Genomic DNA, 15,456 nt, shown 5'->3' on the forward strand with positions numbered 1-15,456 from the left:
TGGATGGGAATGAGCTTGATGTGTGCAATAAAGAACAAGAACGTCATTGTAGCTGGAATAGAATGGAGGGAAGAGTTAGCAGGTTGGAGGGAAGGATTTGGGGTCAGGAGGTAAGTAGAGATGGGTTGTGTATTGCTTTTGAGGCATAGGTTTTGAATTTTATTCCAAGTATGATTTCACTTAGAAAGCAGAGGGTTTTGAGCAATGAATTGACATATGATAGATCCGTTAAGATCACTGTGGCTTCCTTGTGGATAATTTGCTCTGGGAAAGCAAGAATAAAAGTGGGGAGAATACTTAAAAGGTTATTGCAGTCTTGGAGAAAGAAGATGGCCCCGTGGACTAGGGAGATAGTGGTGGAGGTCATGGGAAATGTTAGGTTTGGACTAAATTTTGAAAGTGGAGATGGGAGTCTAGTAATAGATTAATGTGATATGAGAAAAAGTGAATAGTTAGCAACTGTTCTGGATTTTTGCGAAGCTTCCAGTTTGTGTAAATTGTGGTGCCATTTACTGAAATGGTAAAAAACTCAAGGAGAAGCTTTAGTGGGAATAGGTCAAGTGATGCTGCCCATACTGGGACTAAATTCAAAATTACAGTATGTGCAAATGGGGTTTCCAGCACTAATCACTGGCCAAGGATGCTAAGGAGGAAAGGTTTGCCCCAGGGGAAATGCCAGAGGAGTAAGACCCCAAAAGCTGGGTGGAGAAAACTTTTCACAGATCAATGCTGAGCTGAGCCCAGTCAAAACTGGAAAGCACATTAGATGGAAGCTTTTGATGACGTTGAGAAAAGTGGTTCCAATGGAGTGGTGGGAAAGAAAGTCACACTGCAGAATGTTGAGGAGAGGAAAGGAGATGAGGTCCTGGGACAAGGGTAACCAGCTTTGAGAATTTCTCTATTCAGGGGAACAGAGAAATGAGATTTGTACTAGAATGGAACTGTTTTTGTAATTATTTTTTTTTCAAAGATATTATTGAAAGTTTCATGCCAAAAAAGATTTCACTTAGAAAGAGGAGATGATACAGAAGACTGAGAGAAGATAAAGACTTAAACAAAGTCTGTGGTTAGGCAAGAGTGGATGAGGCCCACCCTTCAAGTGAAAGAGCTCCTGTTAGGACGTCTCTCTGTGGTAATGGATGGGGCAGCAACTGTGGGTACTGTAGAAATATGGTGTAGTGGTTTTCTTTTGATTGTTCTATTTTGTTAGTGAAATAATAGTGAGGGTGCATAGAGCTGAAGTGAGTGAGAAGGGATAAAAGAATGAGAAGAGAAAATGTGAAATGCGGGAATACTCTACAGACAGTCACATAGATAGTATATATCCCTCAATACAGTGTTTTCTTATTTAATGTTTATACAAGAAAACTTTATATTTACATCCCTGAGTATTTTGTTTCCCCACAATTTCCTTATTTTGAGCAAGTTGAATTTTAAAGAAAAGTTAAAATTATGGTTGCAGGAAGAACCATAAACCATTCCTAAATTTGCCAATTGTGAGTGTTTTACCACATTTGCCTTTTCTCTTTCTCCCTTACCTCTTTACATATATATATACATACCACCCACACGTATGCCTTTTTTTTTTTTTTGCTACATGTAGTTTTGACAGCAAGTTGAAAGTATTTTGACACTTCAGTCTTAAATACTTCAGCATGCTTCTTCCATGCATGAGGACAGTCTTCTACAAAAGTGCAATATCATTGTCACACTTAAGAAAATGCTTTCATAATATCATCTTATATTCTAGTCAAATTCAGACTCCTCTAAATGTGTTATAATTTGGTGATATATGCTTAAAATGAGCTGGGGTATTTTGGGGAAGTAAATAAGGAAAATGGTTTGGAAGTGATGATGAGGAGCAAAGAAGATGAGATAGATGGATAGATTGATAGAGCCTTGATTGATAGATACATGTAGGTATTTAGATCTATTAATCCACTGATAGACATATATGTATCTATCTATGTATATTTGAGGGCAGAAGGAGAAAAGGGCATCAGAGGATGAGATGGCTGGATGGCATCACTGATGCAATGGACATGGACTTGGGCAAACTTCAGGAGATGGTGAGGGACAGAGGCCTGGCATGCTGCAGTCCACGGGGTCTCAAAAGAGTCAGACACAACTGTGCGACTTAATAGCAACAACAACATCTGTTTACATATATACATACATACACAAATGACAACATGGAATTAATTGTGAATTGCTATTGACTCAAAGTATGGGGATAAATGTACAGGAAAAATTTTTAAGTGTCTCCAGCAAGGAGGCAACCATGTGCTGTATGAGTAATTATGTAAAGTTCTAAACTATTGTATTTCATTGAGTAGTAAAAAGGTTGAAGAAATTTTGGACAAACATCATGTTGCAAAATTTTTATTTTTCTAAGGAAGGACAGACATATAAAATCAACAAATAAAAACAGTCTGTTATATTCCCAATCTCATGAAAGGAAAAAGCATCTTAATGCCAAAATATAGAAAGTATATAATCTCGAAATAATTAATGATAACTTTGAGCTTTTCTTTTTTTGAGAAGTTTGCTACAGTGCCTTTATCTTTCTTACTTCTCTGAGGCTCCATGAAAATTGTATATTACTGACTAGTGTTTAGAAACTACTTGTGAAAAGAATCTGGGGAATGTGGGTCCCCGAAATCTCTGTTTCCTTTTTTTAAAGCTCACCAGGTTGAAGTGTTGCTCAGCAGGGCTGTGTGGGTTGCTGCCAGTAGGCTTTCTGAGTTCCATGTTGGGCAGTGAAATCCAAGCCCCTGTTTAGTGCCCGTCTATTTTTATGACCATGACCCTGTTTGGACAGTGGAACAGGAAAGCCAGTAAGTATTTCCCCCTTATTCTCGTGAGAGCCATCCTATTCCTGTACTGCCCTTTCGTCACCATCAGTTTCACAGCCAACCAAGCCCTGGCAAGGTGACCAGTACCGTGAGATTTCATTTGAGCGGGAGGTTGAATAGTGAAGTGAGTCCTGGATAGTCTACGTGGTCTGATATCTTCTTTCACAGCAGAAGTCAGTGTGTGGTTAGAGGGAGGATCTCTCTGAAGGGTGTTTTCAGGCTCCCTGAAATAGTTGACAAAGTTATCAAACCAGATTCAGATAAATACCTATTTTCTAATGTAACTTTTTTGTAGCTGCGTGGAGTATACCAGTAGAGCAGGTTATCAAAACCAAAGTTTTGTAAAGCAGTGTTTTATGAATATCTTTAGTAGTAGTCTCCTCTTCTCTATCTTTTGAATTATGTTTTGATTTCCTTAGTTGTGGCTGTGTCGAATCTTCGTGGCTGCGGGTTTTCTCCAGTTGTGGAGAGCAGGGGCGTCTCTGTAGTTGCAATGCGTGGGCTTGCCATTGCGGTGGCCTCTCTTGTGGCAGAGCGCGGGCTCTAGGGATGTGGACTTTGTGTTTATGGCACATGCATGTTAGCCGTCAGTGGTTGTGGCATACTGGCTTAGTTGCCCTGCGGCACGTGGAATTTTCCCAGACCTGTGACCCCTGCATTAGCAGGCACATTCTTAACCACTGGACCACCAGCGAAGTCCCTCTTCTCTGTTTTCTAAAAATGCTGTTTTAATGGGGAATCCTGTTAAGAAGGAGAAAATGGACATTTTGGCTGCTTCAGTTAATAGATTTCCTTGAGATATATGCTTTTATTGATTTAAGTTAGAGTCCTTCGGTTGCATTTTCAAAATTATACTAGATATTTCCATATTACTATCCAAAATGTGATAGTGAATCCCAGCGATAATTGTTGTTTTCGTTATTGCTTATATTCCACAGCATCAGGACCAAATGTATTAAGGGCTTCATCTGACTTTTAAATCTTGAGATTCTTGGTGGAAAGTTATTGCTCTTTTAGATATTAAAAACTAGAAGTTGACATTTAATGTATTAATATTTGTTTATTTGAGCGAATGACTTTTCCTTTGTAGATTGCTATTAAAAAGAATAGGTTGTCTGAAAGTCAGGAAAAAGTGGTGAACCTGAAAAAAGACCTGGCAGAGATGCAGGAATGGATGATGCAGGCAGAAGAGGACTACCTGGAGAGGGACTTTGAATACAAGTCACCAGAAGAACTCGAGAGCGCTGTGGAAGAAATGAAGGTGAGCCTGGGACAGTGAGGGTCACGGGGCTTTATATCTCATCTCCTCTGCTAAAAACCAGTCAGTCACGCATCTACCTAGCCTTAGAGGGTAGTATGTACATAAAATCTGTCACAGGAAAATTTCCATTTAAAACAAGTAGAAGGGCAGCTACCATTAATGATTTGGGTAGGGATAGGAAGCTGAGCGGAGAAGGCGATGGCACCCCACTCCAGTCCTCTTGCCTGGAGAATCCCATGGATGGAGGAGCCTGGTGGGCTGCAGTCCATGGGGTCGCGAAGAGTCGGAGATGACTGAGCGACTTCATTTTCTCTTTTCACTTTCATGCATTGGAGAAGGAAATGGCAACCCACTCCAGTGTTCTTGCCTGGAGAGTCCCAGGGACGGGGGCGTCTGGTGGGCTGCCGTCTATGGGGTCCGACAGAATCAGACACGACTGAAGCGACTTAGCAGCAGCAGGAAGCTGAGACTCCATGTGTTGAATTTCGGCCATGAGTTGTGTCCATGAGGGCTCCTGACAGAGTCTTCTGTGTTAGAATCTTGAGGAGCTGCAGAGAATGACCCATTTACTGGCTTCAGTTTTATATTCACAATGTTGTGCAACCATCACCACTGTTTATCTCCAGATATTTTCAGGAAGCATTATTTTTCATAAGGAACAAGGGAGACTTACCCATTTCAGTTGGGAGCTGTCTTTATTTCACCAGCCATATTCTTCCAGCTAATACATAGGGCACACATGAATACCAAACATTTTACTGGGGCCGGTAAGAGTAGTCATACGAGTATTGTCAAGGGATTCAGTGTCAGTTGGGTCCACAGGATGTATTTCTTGTAAACTTACATTCCTGTGTCAATAGCCTTGCCCAGTCTCTTTTTTATATATACGAAAGAGCTGGATATCATTCCCACATTTCTAACACTGTTTTTACTGTCCTTCAGTATTGAAGCCAAAGGACAGAGTGTCTTGAAAGCTACTTAAAAAAAAAAATGAGTTGCAGCTTGCCTATAAGTATAACAAAAGCAAAATGTCTCTGTGCAAATAGTTTTTTAAAGGATTATATTTTACCAATGCTAGGGAAAGGCTACCCACTCCAGTATTCTGGCCTGGAGAATTCCATGGACTGTATAATCCATGGGGTAGCAAAGAGTCGGACAGGACTGAGCAGCTTTTGCTTCACTTCACATAATTGCTTTACAATGTTGTGTTAATTTCTACTGTTGTAGTTAGCACTCTTATTTCACAAAGTACTCTCTGTTCCAACAGGCAGTTAGAGTCATCTGGACATTTTAGTTTTGGTTTGGTTATTTTTTGAAGAAGAAATTGGTTACTGAGACAGGGAGCTGATTTTTAAGTTCATTCTGTGTTGGGACAGAGGGCGAAAGAGGACGTGCTGCAGAAGGAGGTGCGAGTGAAGATTCTCAAGGACAGCATCAAGTTATTAGCTGCGAAAGTGCCCTCTGGTGGCCGGGAGCTGACGTCTGAGCTGAACGTTGTGCTGGAGAATTACCAACTTCTTTGTAATAGAATTCGAGGAAAGTGCCACACCCTGGAGGTACCGGATCTTTTCTCAGATGCCTTTCTGAGATTCAAACTGTACTGTATTGGCTATTTCCATATCATGGGGGAAAAAAAAACCCTCCATTTTTCTTTTCAAATACTGTATCATAAAAGTAGTTCTTTAATGATTGAAATAATGATTGGTGATAATAGTTACAATATATTATTAGATGATAATTTAGGTATTAGGTTGATAAAAATGAGATAGAGAGAAAAGAAAGTTGGATATAAGGATCTGACTGCAGTTGGTGGAAGGTTCTTGGAAAAGTTTCTTCTTAGCTTTGGACATTGACTAAATGTGAAAACAAGGTTTTCATAATACCGATGATCTGTAGGGTCTGTTCCTGTTCTGAAATTCTAAAACAATGTACAATGAGTGCTTCCTCTTTTTTTGCCTGGTAGTACACAGAGATGAACTGAGGTTTCTGTTTTACAGTGGTGTCTAAATTTATAAATGAAGAATCAACCATTAGCCTAGTTCTTAGGAGAAGTACTTTAAACTTGAAAGAAATGTGGCTTATATGTGGCTGACCATCATAATAGTTATTTAAACTTCTTGACATCCTGCATTTAAAGTTATTTTTATAAGCCCAAAATTTCAGAGGTTAATTTTTAAGATATTTTTTGGAAATTACAGTTTGTGTCTGCTTAATATGTATAATTGTTAAAAATGTGTACATGTGTCATTTTAAAATTCCAGAATGATAGTGTAATACTTAATGTTATACCTTCCCACTTATATTTTATTAAAAGAAATTATAGATAGGTGGTAATGACCTTGGCTTTCCAGACAGTACAATGGTAAAGAATCTGCCTGCCAGTTTAGGAGATGCTGGTTCAATCCCTGGATCGGGAAGATCCCCTGGAGTAGGAAAAAGCAACCCACTCCAGTTTACTTGCCTGGAAAATTCCATGGACAGAGGAGCCTAGCAGGCTACAGTCCATGGAGTCTCAAAGAGTCGGATGTGACTGAGTAACTGAACACTAAAATTATAGGTTTTACTTAGAATGAAGGAAACACTAACTTGAATGTGCTGGTATTTTGCTGGACCATTTCCTGTACCCTGGCCACTGGGTTTAAGATGTAGATGAGTCTGTGAAGTTTTTTTTTAATATTAAGTGTTTGCTTATTTGTTTTCATATGTGTGACTTTTGTTACATCTCATAAAAGACTTACATCTCATAAAAGACTTAACAAGCTCTTCAATTTATAGCAATTTTAATTTAAATTCAGTTCAACCTAAACCAGATGACTATATTGTGATAAATCCTAAAATGTCACTGACAATTGTAATCTATAAAGTAAATTCACTCACTAGTCACTCTTTCTGAATCTCTTTTGTGCTAAGATCTGTGTTGTGTGCTTTGTTGCTCAGTTGGGTCCGGCTCTTTGTGACCCCATGGACTGTAGCCCACCAGTCTCCTCTGTCCATGGAATTCTCCAGGCAAGAATACTGGAGTGGGTTGCCATGCCCTCCTCCAGAGGATCTTCTGAACACAGGGACTGAACCAGGTCTCCCACATTGCAGGCGGATTCTTTACTGTCTGAGCTACCAGGGAAGACTTGTGCTAAGATAAATTGTGTGTAATTTGGATTACACAGGCACTGCTGCTAATCAAGTCACAGTTAGGAAGCTGCAAGTCAAACGCTACCTCATTCTTTAATATTAAGATATTGTCTAACACCTGAGGTTACTCATCTGACAATTTAAAATTCTGTGAACATGTATGTAACATTATCTATGGCTAATCTGAAGTCCCGCTGGATGATCCTGGAATTGAATTCTACTACAGTCTTGTCTTTTCTGTCCTAACCATCCATGATTTTGTTTTTATTTCTTTGTTTTCCTGTTTATTTATAGCCAAAATAGCTACTCACCATATGTTTAAATAATAGAGTCCCAGGGTATCCCAAGCTAATGAAAGACCACCATAAATTCTGTGTCATTTCTTCATGGTGTCTTTATCACCCAGAGGTGACAGTTTGAGAATGAAGAATGAAAATATTTCAAGGTTTAGTATTGCTTTGAGAAATACTTTTAGAGTTATTTTGGAATTAATTTGAGAGAATTAGTTTAAGAGAATAAAGGGAAAGTGTAAGGAAACGATATAGATAAAAGAGAAGAGATGACACCTTGGTATCTTTGAATGGAAAGTGGCAGGAAGAGATTTGAATGCAAGCACTCAGCATTATGGACCTTGGGTAGAAACAGCCCAGATTTCTAAATTAGAGTAAGGATGCCTTTCTTCTGAAGAGTACAACTTTATTACCTTGATTATTTCTATATTCCTTTAAAGTGTTTTAAATTATGAAGTATTACAAACTTCTTGAAGAGTACAGATGATATTACTAACACCCGTAAATATATCCCTCAGATATAGCTAATGTTAACATTTCCCCATATTTTTCCAGATCTTGTTTTTAAAATAGAATACATTGGCATTACAGAACCTGTTCCCTTCTTTCCCATCCATCCCATCTCTTGATCCCTCTCTTGAAGTACCTGTTATCCAGAAGATGGTGTTTAATCTTCCCAGACACGTTTTTATATTTTTTAGTGTAAACTCTTCGTGTTTCAGTTACTCATGGCTGCATAACAAAGCTCTCTCAAATGTAATAGCTTGCAAAAGCACCCATTTATTAATTTTTATGGTTTTGTGGGATGATTTGGCTGAGCTGGGTGGCTCTTCTGCTCCGTGTAGTTTATGGGTATTCCACTCAGGTCGCTGCTGCATTCAAGTGGGAGCTCAGCTGGAACTTTCCCAATGGCCTCTCCTTCTCCAGGTCTCTCTCCACCAGTTTTATTACTTTTCTACAGCAGATTTCTTTCTTTCTTTTTAAATATTTATTTATTTGGCTGTGGCAGGTCTTAGTTACAGCACGCGGGGTCTTTAGCTGTGGCATGAGAACTCTTAATTGCTGCATGCGGGATCTAGTTGCCTGACCAGGGATCGAACCCAGGACCCGTGCATTGGGAGCGCAGAGTCTTAGCCCCTGAACCTCCAGAGAAGTCCCTCAGCTGAGTAGATCTCTCAGCCTGCTTCCTGCCTATAGAAATTTGGGGGACAAGGAACCTCTTTTCCCTTCCAGTCTTAGACAGGAGTTGGCAGATTATAGCCTAAAGGTCAAATCTGCTTTGTGGCTCTTTTTGTATGGCCCAGGAGCTAAAAATTGTATATTTTAAAAGTGTTGTTAAAAACAAAACAACACACACAGAAAGAATAAACAAAGAAGAATCTGTGACAGAGACCAAATGTGGTCTGTAAAACCTAAAATATTTACTATCTGGCCTTTTATGGGAAAATTGGCTGACCCCTGACATGGTAGGTATATCTCATATGGAGTCCATGCTAAAATGTGTCCTGTCTCAGTGGGTCTGAAAGAGGACCAGTGCAGGAGGCACCATGCTGAGCTCTGTCTCCTAAATTTGTCAGTCAGACAGGCTCTTCCAAGGGGCATGTTCCTCCCATAATATTACTCTTAGGAACTGAAGGATAAATTCACGCTCTAACATCCAGCTCCCCATAGAAATAGGGAGTAAGTTGATCCCACCTAATAGAATTGCTGTTATTGTTTAGTAAAGTAAGTTGTGTCCAACTCTTGTGACCCCATGGACTATAGCTCACCTGGCTCCCCATTCATGGGATTTCACAGGCAAGAATACTGAAGTGGGTTGCCATTTCCTTCTCTAGGGGATCTTCCTGACCCAGGGATTAAACCCATATCTCTTGGGTCCCATGCATTGGCAGGTGGATTCTTTACCACCACTGAGCCACGTGGGAAGCAGCTAATACAGTAAGCATAGTTAAACTCCAATTTGGATAAATATGGTGCTCTTCATATATAGACACATTCATATGAATTTAGAAAAAAGTTGGAAAATGTCTATATAGGAGTAGGGTCGTCCCCAGGCAATTCCAATTTCCTATATAGTTGTTACAAAGAGTTATAAGTCTGAGTTTTTTTTTTCCCTCACTTTCTATTAAAAAAAACACATCATAATAGTGTTTCCCTCCAGGCATCTTCTACTAATTACATAATTTTATTTTTGGCATTTAAACAGACCCTTGGAATTTATCTTAGGGTAAAAAGGTGAGGCAGCTTATTGCTCTTTGCCTCCCACCTTCCTATATTTGGGCTCCCCCTTGTGGCTCAGATGGTAAAGAATCTGCCAGCAATGCAGGAGATTCGGGTTCGATCCCTGGGTCTGGAAGATTCCCTGGAGAAGGAAAGGGCTACACTCTCCACTATTCTTGCCTGGAGAATTCCATGGACAGAAGAGCCTGGCACGCTAGTTTATGCAGTTACAGAGTCGGACACGACTGAGGGACTGACTTGCTTTCTCTCCAACTGGTTTAATACAATTAATTGAAGAATTTGATTTTATTCCACTTATTTGAAATTCCAGCTTCATCAGTTTCTCAATGCCCATTTATACTCATGTCTAAATGAAGTTATTCTTGATTGGAGAGAATGTGCAGTCGTAGACATGCACTGTATCTCTAAATGGCTTTGTGTCTTGTCTAACTTTTCCCCACCTATTTTAGGAGGTATGGTCTTGTTGGATTGAACTGCTTCACTATCTGGATCTTGAGACCACCTGGCTAAACACTTTGGAAGAGCGCGTGAAGAGCACAGAAGCCCTGCCTGAGAAGACAGAAGCTGTCGGTGAAGCCCTGGAGGTGGGAGCCTGTGTTCTGAGTGGAGCTTTTTGTTTCAGTGAGGCTGAAAGAGAACTCAAATAAGGATGCCAGCAAATGCTTTTGCTTCCTCCGTGGTTTTTGGTGTAACTTGTGTTTTCTTGCATTGCCTGAAATATTCATACCATCATATATTTAGATTATTGGTGACCCACTAACTCAGCCTCATGAGATGGTTGTTTTCTGATTAGTACATTTTAGACACCATAAAGCATTCTAGTAATTCTCCAGATTGTTTTTACCAGTCCCTGGATAAAACTCTGCCTTCTGTCATTAGGACAGTTGCTCTCTTGTTTCTTCATAAAGTTATTTTTGCTCCTTAGATGTGGCAAGGGGCCCCTGTACTTACAGTGACTCCTACTCTGTTTTCCTCAGATGTGAAAAGTTGGAGGACAGATTGAAAACGGCAGTGTTAGAGGCCTGGGATCCTATCCCCATGCCTGAACGTGAGCTCCTTGAGGCCAAGAAATGTGCCTGAATTTTCTGTTGTTCCCCAGTTACCAACACAGCCTATGGCACATAATAACTTAGTAACTGTTTCTTAGGTGGAATAAAGTGTGGAGAGAATAGAGTTTCTTAAAAGAGGAAGATTGTAGCTATGCTTTTAAAACTGTAAGAACGGAAAGTGATGAAGTGATTAAGTAGATGACTGGATTAAAGGTCAGAAATAGGTCAGATTTGGTATCTAAATTCTAGGAACCACATGCTCTGCTGGAGAGATGTCATTTCTCAGATAAAATAGAGTCAGAGGCTGAATGTATTAAAAAAAAAAATCAAAGCTTATTTTAAAAACACATACTTTCCTAACATGAGAATTAAAATATACATTCTAAAAATATGGAACATGGAGAAAAGTATAAAGTCAAGTCTAAGATAACACTGTAAAACATTTTAGTGTACTTCTTTAGAATTCTTTTTCTTATTATTTTTACATCTACATGCTAAAAAGTAGTGCTTTTAGTGACAGAATCAAAGGCTTTGGAGCTTAGGAGCCAAGTTGGAATCCTTAGCTCTTCTTTTTACTGTGTGTATGTTGGCAAATTACTTAATATCTCTGAGCTTCAGTTTTCCCATCTGTAATATGAAAATAGTATTTAGCCTGAGGATTAGATGTGTGTGTGTGTGTATGTGTGTTTATATTGGAGGAGAAAATGGCAACCCACTCCAGTATCCTTGCCTGGAGAATTGTATGGACAGAAGAGCCCGTTGGGCTACACAGTCCATGGGGTTGCAAAGAGTTGGACACAACTGAGTGACTAACACACACACACATGTATATATATATGTGTGTGTATAAAACAGTGCCTTGCATTTTATATATGTTGTAGAAAAAGAACCTATTTTTAATAATGTAATAAATAAAAGTTTGAAATAATGCTATTTGAATAATAATTTTTTTTTAAACTGAATCATACCATGAACATTTCTCTGTAATTAATAATTATTGAAATTACTTTTGTGGATTTATCATATCATCATTCATGTGGAATTCTCAGTTTTATTTATTTTATCTAATTATTTATGATCTTGTTCCTTTGATAGATTTCTAGAAGGCAGAATTATTTGTTTAAAAAAATGAGCAATTTTGTTTTTTCTTCCAATTTTATTGAGATACAATTGGCATATAATATTGTGTAAGTTTAAGATGTACAGTGGATTGATTTGATACACTCATATATTGAAAAATGATTACCACCACAGGGTTAGTTAAATCTCTATTGCTTTACATAATTACCATTTCTTTTTTGTAGTGAAAACCTTTAAGATCTACTCTCTCAGCAACTTTCAAATATATTATATAGTATTGTTAACTGTAATCACCATGCTATATATTTCACACCCAGAATTGATTCATTTTATTGTTGGAAATGTTTACCCTTTGGCCAACTTCTCCCCTTCTCCTCTACCCCCTGCTCCCAGCAAGTGCCTGTTTCCATGAATTTGACTTTTTTTAAGATTCTACATATATGTGATATCATATAGTACTTGTCTTAAACAAGTGAACAATTTTAGGATCGTTGATATGTTTTGCCTTGGTAAATGCATTATTTTTTTTTCTTTATCTCTGTCCAGTCTTTAGAATCTGTTTTGCGACATCCAGCAGACAATCGCACCCAGATTCGGGAACTTGGCCAGACTCTGATTGATGGAGGAATCCTTGATGACATAATTAGTGAGAAACTGGAGGCTTTCAACAGTCGATATGAAGAGCTCAGTCACCTGGTAAGAACGGAGCCATGCTTGAGTGTTGGTTAAATGTTTATGATATGGAGCCGATCTCAAAAATTTTACCAAGGGAAAAAGTTGGTAACCAGTGGGGGTGCTGAGGACGTTGAAATACTAGGTGGGGAGGAGCAGACTTTATAAGGCAGGCAGAACTTGATGATTAAAAAGTTTTTAATATTGAGATTGTTGCTACTTGTGAACTATTTAATTTTCTTTAAGGATTATATTATAGTTGTATATAAAAATAATAACTCATATTATCCTAGTAAACATTAGAGCCATCCATTGTCTCTTAGATATATACTCAGAAAGTATCAAACATGCATGTTCACTATCAGTAAGCAAAGAAAGGAGACTGTTTTTATAGAAGGGATAAGTGGGTATTAGAAGTTTTTAGGCATGTATTAAAAAAATAACTGTTGATGATGAGATCATGAATAGCTTCAAACTTAACCCCAAAGTGCAACAAATAGTGGTTCAATACTAGGCACATCTGTAGAACTTTTTTAAACTTTGGAAACATAGAGATTTATGTATTCACTGTATTTATAGACATTCTGTTATATTTTATATTTTTGTTTATAGGCTTTTTATTGAGTCCTAAGAATGCCCTAAATGTGTAATAAATGACATGTTTTATTTTTTCCCTTTATTTTAGTATGTTACATAAAAAATGTTTACATTTTCCCCTTTTTATATTGAGGTATAAGTGATATATGACATTTATTAGTTTCAGGTGTACAACATAATGATCTGATTTTTGTATACATTAGAAAGTAATTACCACTATAAGACTAGTTAACTTCTGATATGATACATAGTTGCAATATAAGGACTTCTGAGATCTAATCTCTCAATACAGTATTGTTAACTATAGCCATCATGCCTTACACTACTTCAGCACGATTGATATATTTATAACTAGAAGCTTGTAACTTTTGATCCTCGTCACCCTTTTTGCCTACTCCCTGCCCCCAGCCTCTAGTAACCACCAGTTCTCTGTTTCTGTTAGTTTAGCGTTCCTTTTTGTTTTTTTTTTTTTTCTTGTTTTTGTTATTTTTTAGATTCCCCATATAAGTGAGGTCATACAGTATTTGTCCTTTACCCTCTGACTTATTTCACTTAACATAGTGCCTGCAAGAGCATTTTCCTATTTTTTCATGTTGCATATATAGAAAGAAGTAATTTACTGCAAGATGCATAAGGTATTAGAAGGACAATTTCACTGTTATTGCTAATTGTTATTTAAAGTGCAGGCCAAAGTCTTGAAGTAGTGCTTTTATAGTTTGCTCTTTTTCTTGGTGGTTAGAACATAAGAGTTTTCTTATATTCAGCCATTTCTGTTTGTGCTGAGAGGCTAATGATTACATTTCCCCTCCTGTAGGCAGAGAGCAAGCAGATTTCTTTGGAAAAGCAGCTCCAGGTCCTGCGGGAAACTGACCACATGCTTCAGGTCTTGCAGGAGAGCTTAGGGGAGCTGGACAAGCAGCTCACAACGTACTTGACTGACAGAGTAGATGCCTTCCAAGTTCCGCAGGAAGCTCAGGTACTGCCATGGATGTGAGGGTGTTCCAGTCATAAAGGGAGCATCTGTAATCGTCTCTTCATCTGCATGGGAACCACCCCTGCCTGCCATTCAACCCAGAGTCAATGAGAGGCTGACCTTACTTACAGGGCAGCATGTGGGTTTGGGGGTTCTCATAGTTTTTATGTGAGGTCCTAGCGAATGGCCACCACTTGAAAATTCTTATTTTCTTAGCTATGAGATTGGGAAAATTCTGTTTTTGTAAATAAGTGGTGAGCATTCGAAATGACCAGTGCAAAGATCTTCATGCACCATGCACAGAGTCCTGCAATATGGGTGGCCATATTGTTATTATCTTGGAGGAGGAAATGGCAGCCCACTCCAGTATTCTTGCCTGGAAAATCACATGGGCAGCAGAACCTGGCAGGTTAAAGTCCATAGGGTTGCAAAGAATCGGACACCACTGAGCGACTGGGCACACACACACATTATTATTATTCTGCATGCTGATTAAAGTTTGTGTCAGAGTGTGTTTTTACCTGTTGTATGACTCTATGAAACTTAAAAACGACATTCTCTCCCTTTTCTAATCTCTCTAGAAAATCCAAGCAGAGATCTCAGCCCATGAGCTGACTCTAGAGGAGTTGAGAAGAAGTACGAGGTCTCCACCCCAGACCTCCCCAGAGGGCCGGACTGCCAGGGGAGGAAGTCAGATGGATGTGCTGCAGGTGAGGAGGGAGAGCAGCTTCCTTTTACTTCTCAGTGTGTTGGGCATAAAAAGAAAATGAGAAATAGCTGATGACTTGGATGCCTTTGGTCTTCTCTGTGATGTGAAGAAGGGGCTGAGAGTGATACGTTGAAGGCATACTGTGTCCTAAGGTGGGCAGCAGAAACAAATTGTTGTTTGGGTAGAAACTATAGGATCTGAGTTTTCTGGCTGAGTTGAGAAGACAGAGCAATGTCGATTTAGAAGTTCACTTTATATAGGTCTTTCCATTGACACAGAACCTCCATCAGTACAGGCTTCCCCGAAGGCTCAGTGGTAAAGAATCTGCCTGCCAATGCAGCAGACATGAGTGTGATCCCTGGGTTGGGAAGATCCCCTGGAGAAGGAAATGGCAACCCACTCCAGTATTCTTGCCTGGAAAATTTCGTGGACAGAGGAGTCTGGCAGGCTACAGTCCATGGGGTTGCAGAGAGTTGAACATGACTACGTGCATGCACTCCATCGGGACTGGTGTGGCTGGTACAATGGGCAGGCTGAGTGCATGGGGCACAGTCCGACTTAGCCCTGTGATGGAAGAAGCAGACTGACTTGCACTTTGAG

At 39.1% G+C, this 15,456-nt stretch overlaps 1 protein-coding gene across 8 annotated transcripts in view; it reads left to right on the plus strand.

Moving 5' to 3' along the window:
- Positions 1–15,456, plus strand: part of UTRN (utrophin) — a 556,454-nt gene that overhangs the window by 190,438 nt on the left and 350,560 nt on the right. For all 8 annotated transcript variants that reach the window (XM_013966586.2, XM_018053300.1, XM_018053301.1 and 5 more), the window contains 6 exons: positions 3,946–4,116; positions 5,493–5,672; positions 10,226–10,360; positions 12,452–12,601; positions 13,989–14,150; positions 14,729–14,857. In XM_013966586.2, the coding sequence (XP_013822040.2) occupies positions 3,946–4,116; positions 5,493–5,672; positions 10,226–10,360; positions 12,452–12,601; positions 13,989–14,150; positions 14,729–14,857 (927 nt within the window). The remainder of the gene's footprint in view (positions 1–3,945; positions 4,117–5,492; positions 5,673–10,225; positions 10,361–12,451; positions 12,602–13,988; positions 14,151–14,728; positions 14,858–15,456) is intronic.

This window comes from Capra hircus, chromosome 9 (assembly GCF_001704415.2).
Source record: "Capra hircus breed San Clemente chromosome 9, ASM170441v1, whole genome shotgun sequence".
NCBI lineage: Eukaryota > Metazoa > Chordata > Mammalia > Artiodactyla > Bovidae > Capra > Capra hircus.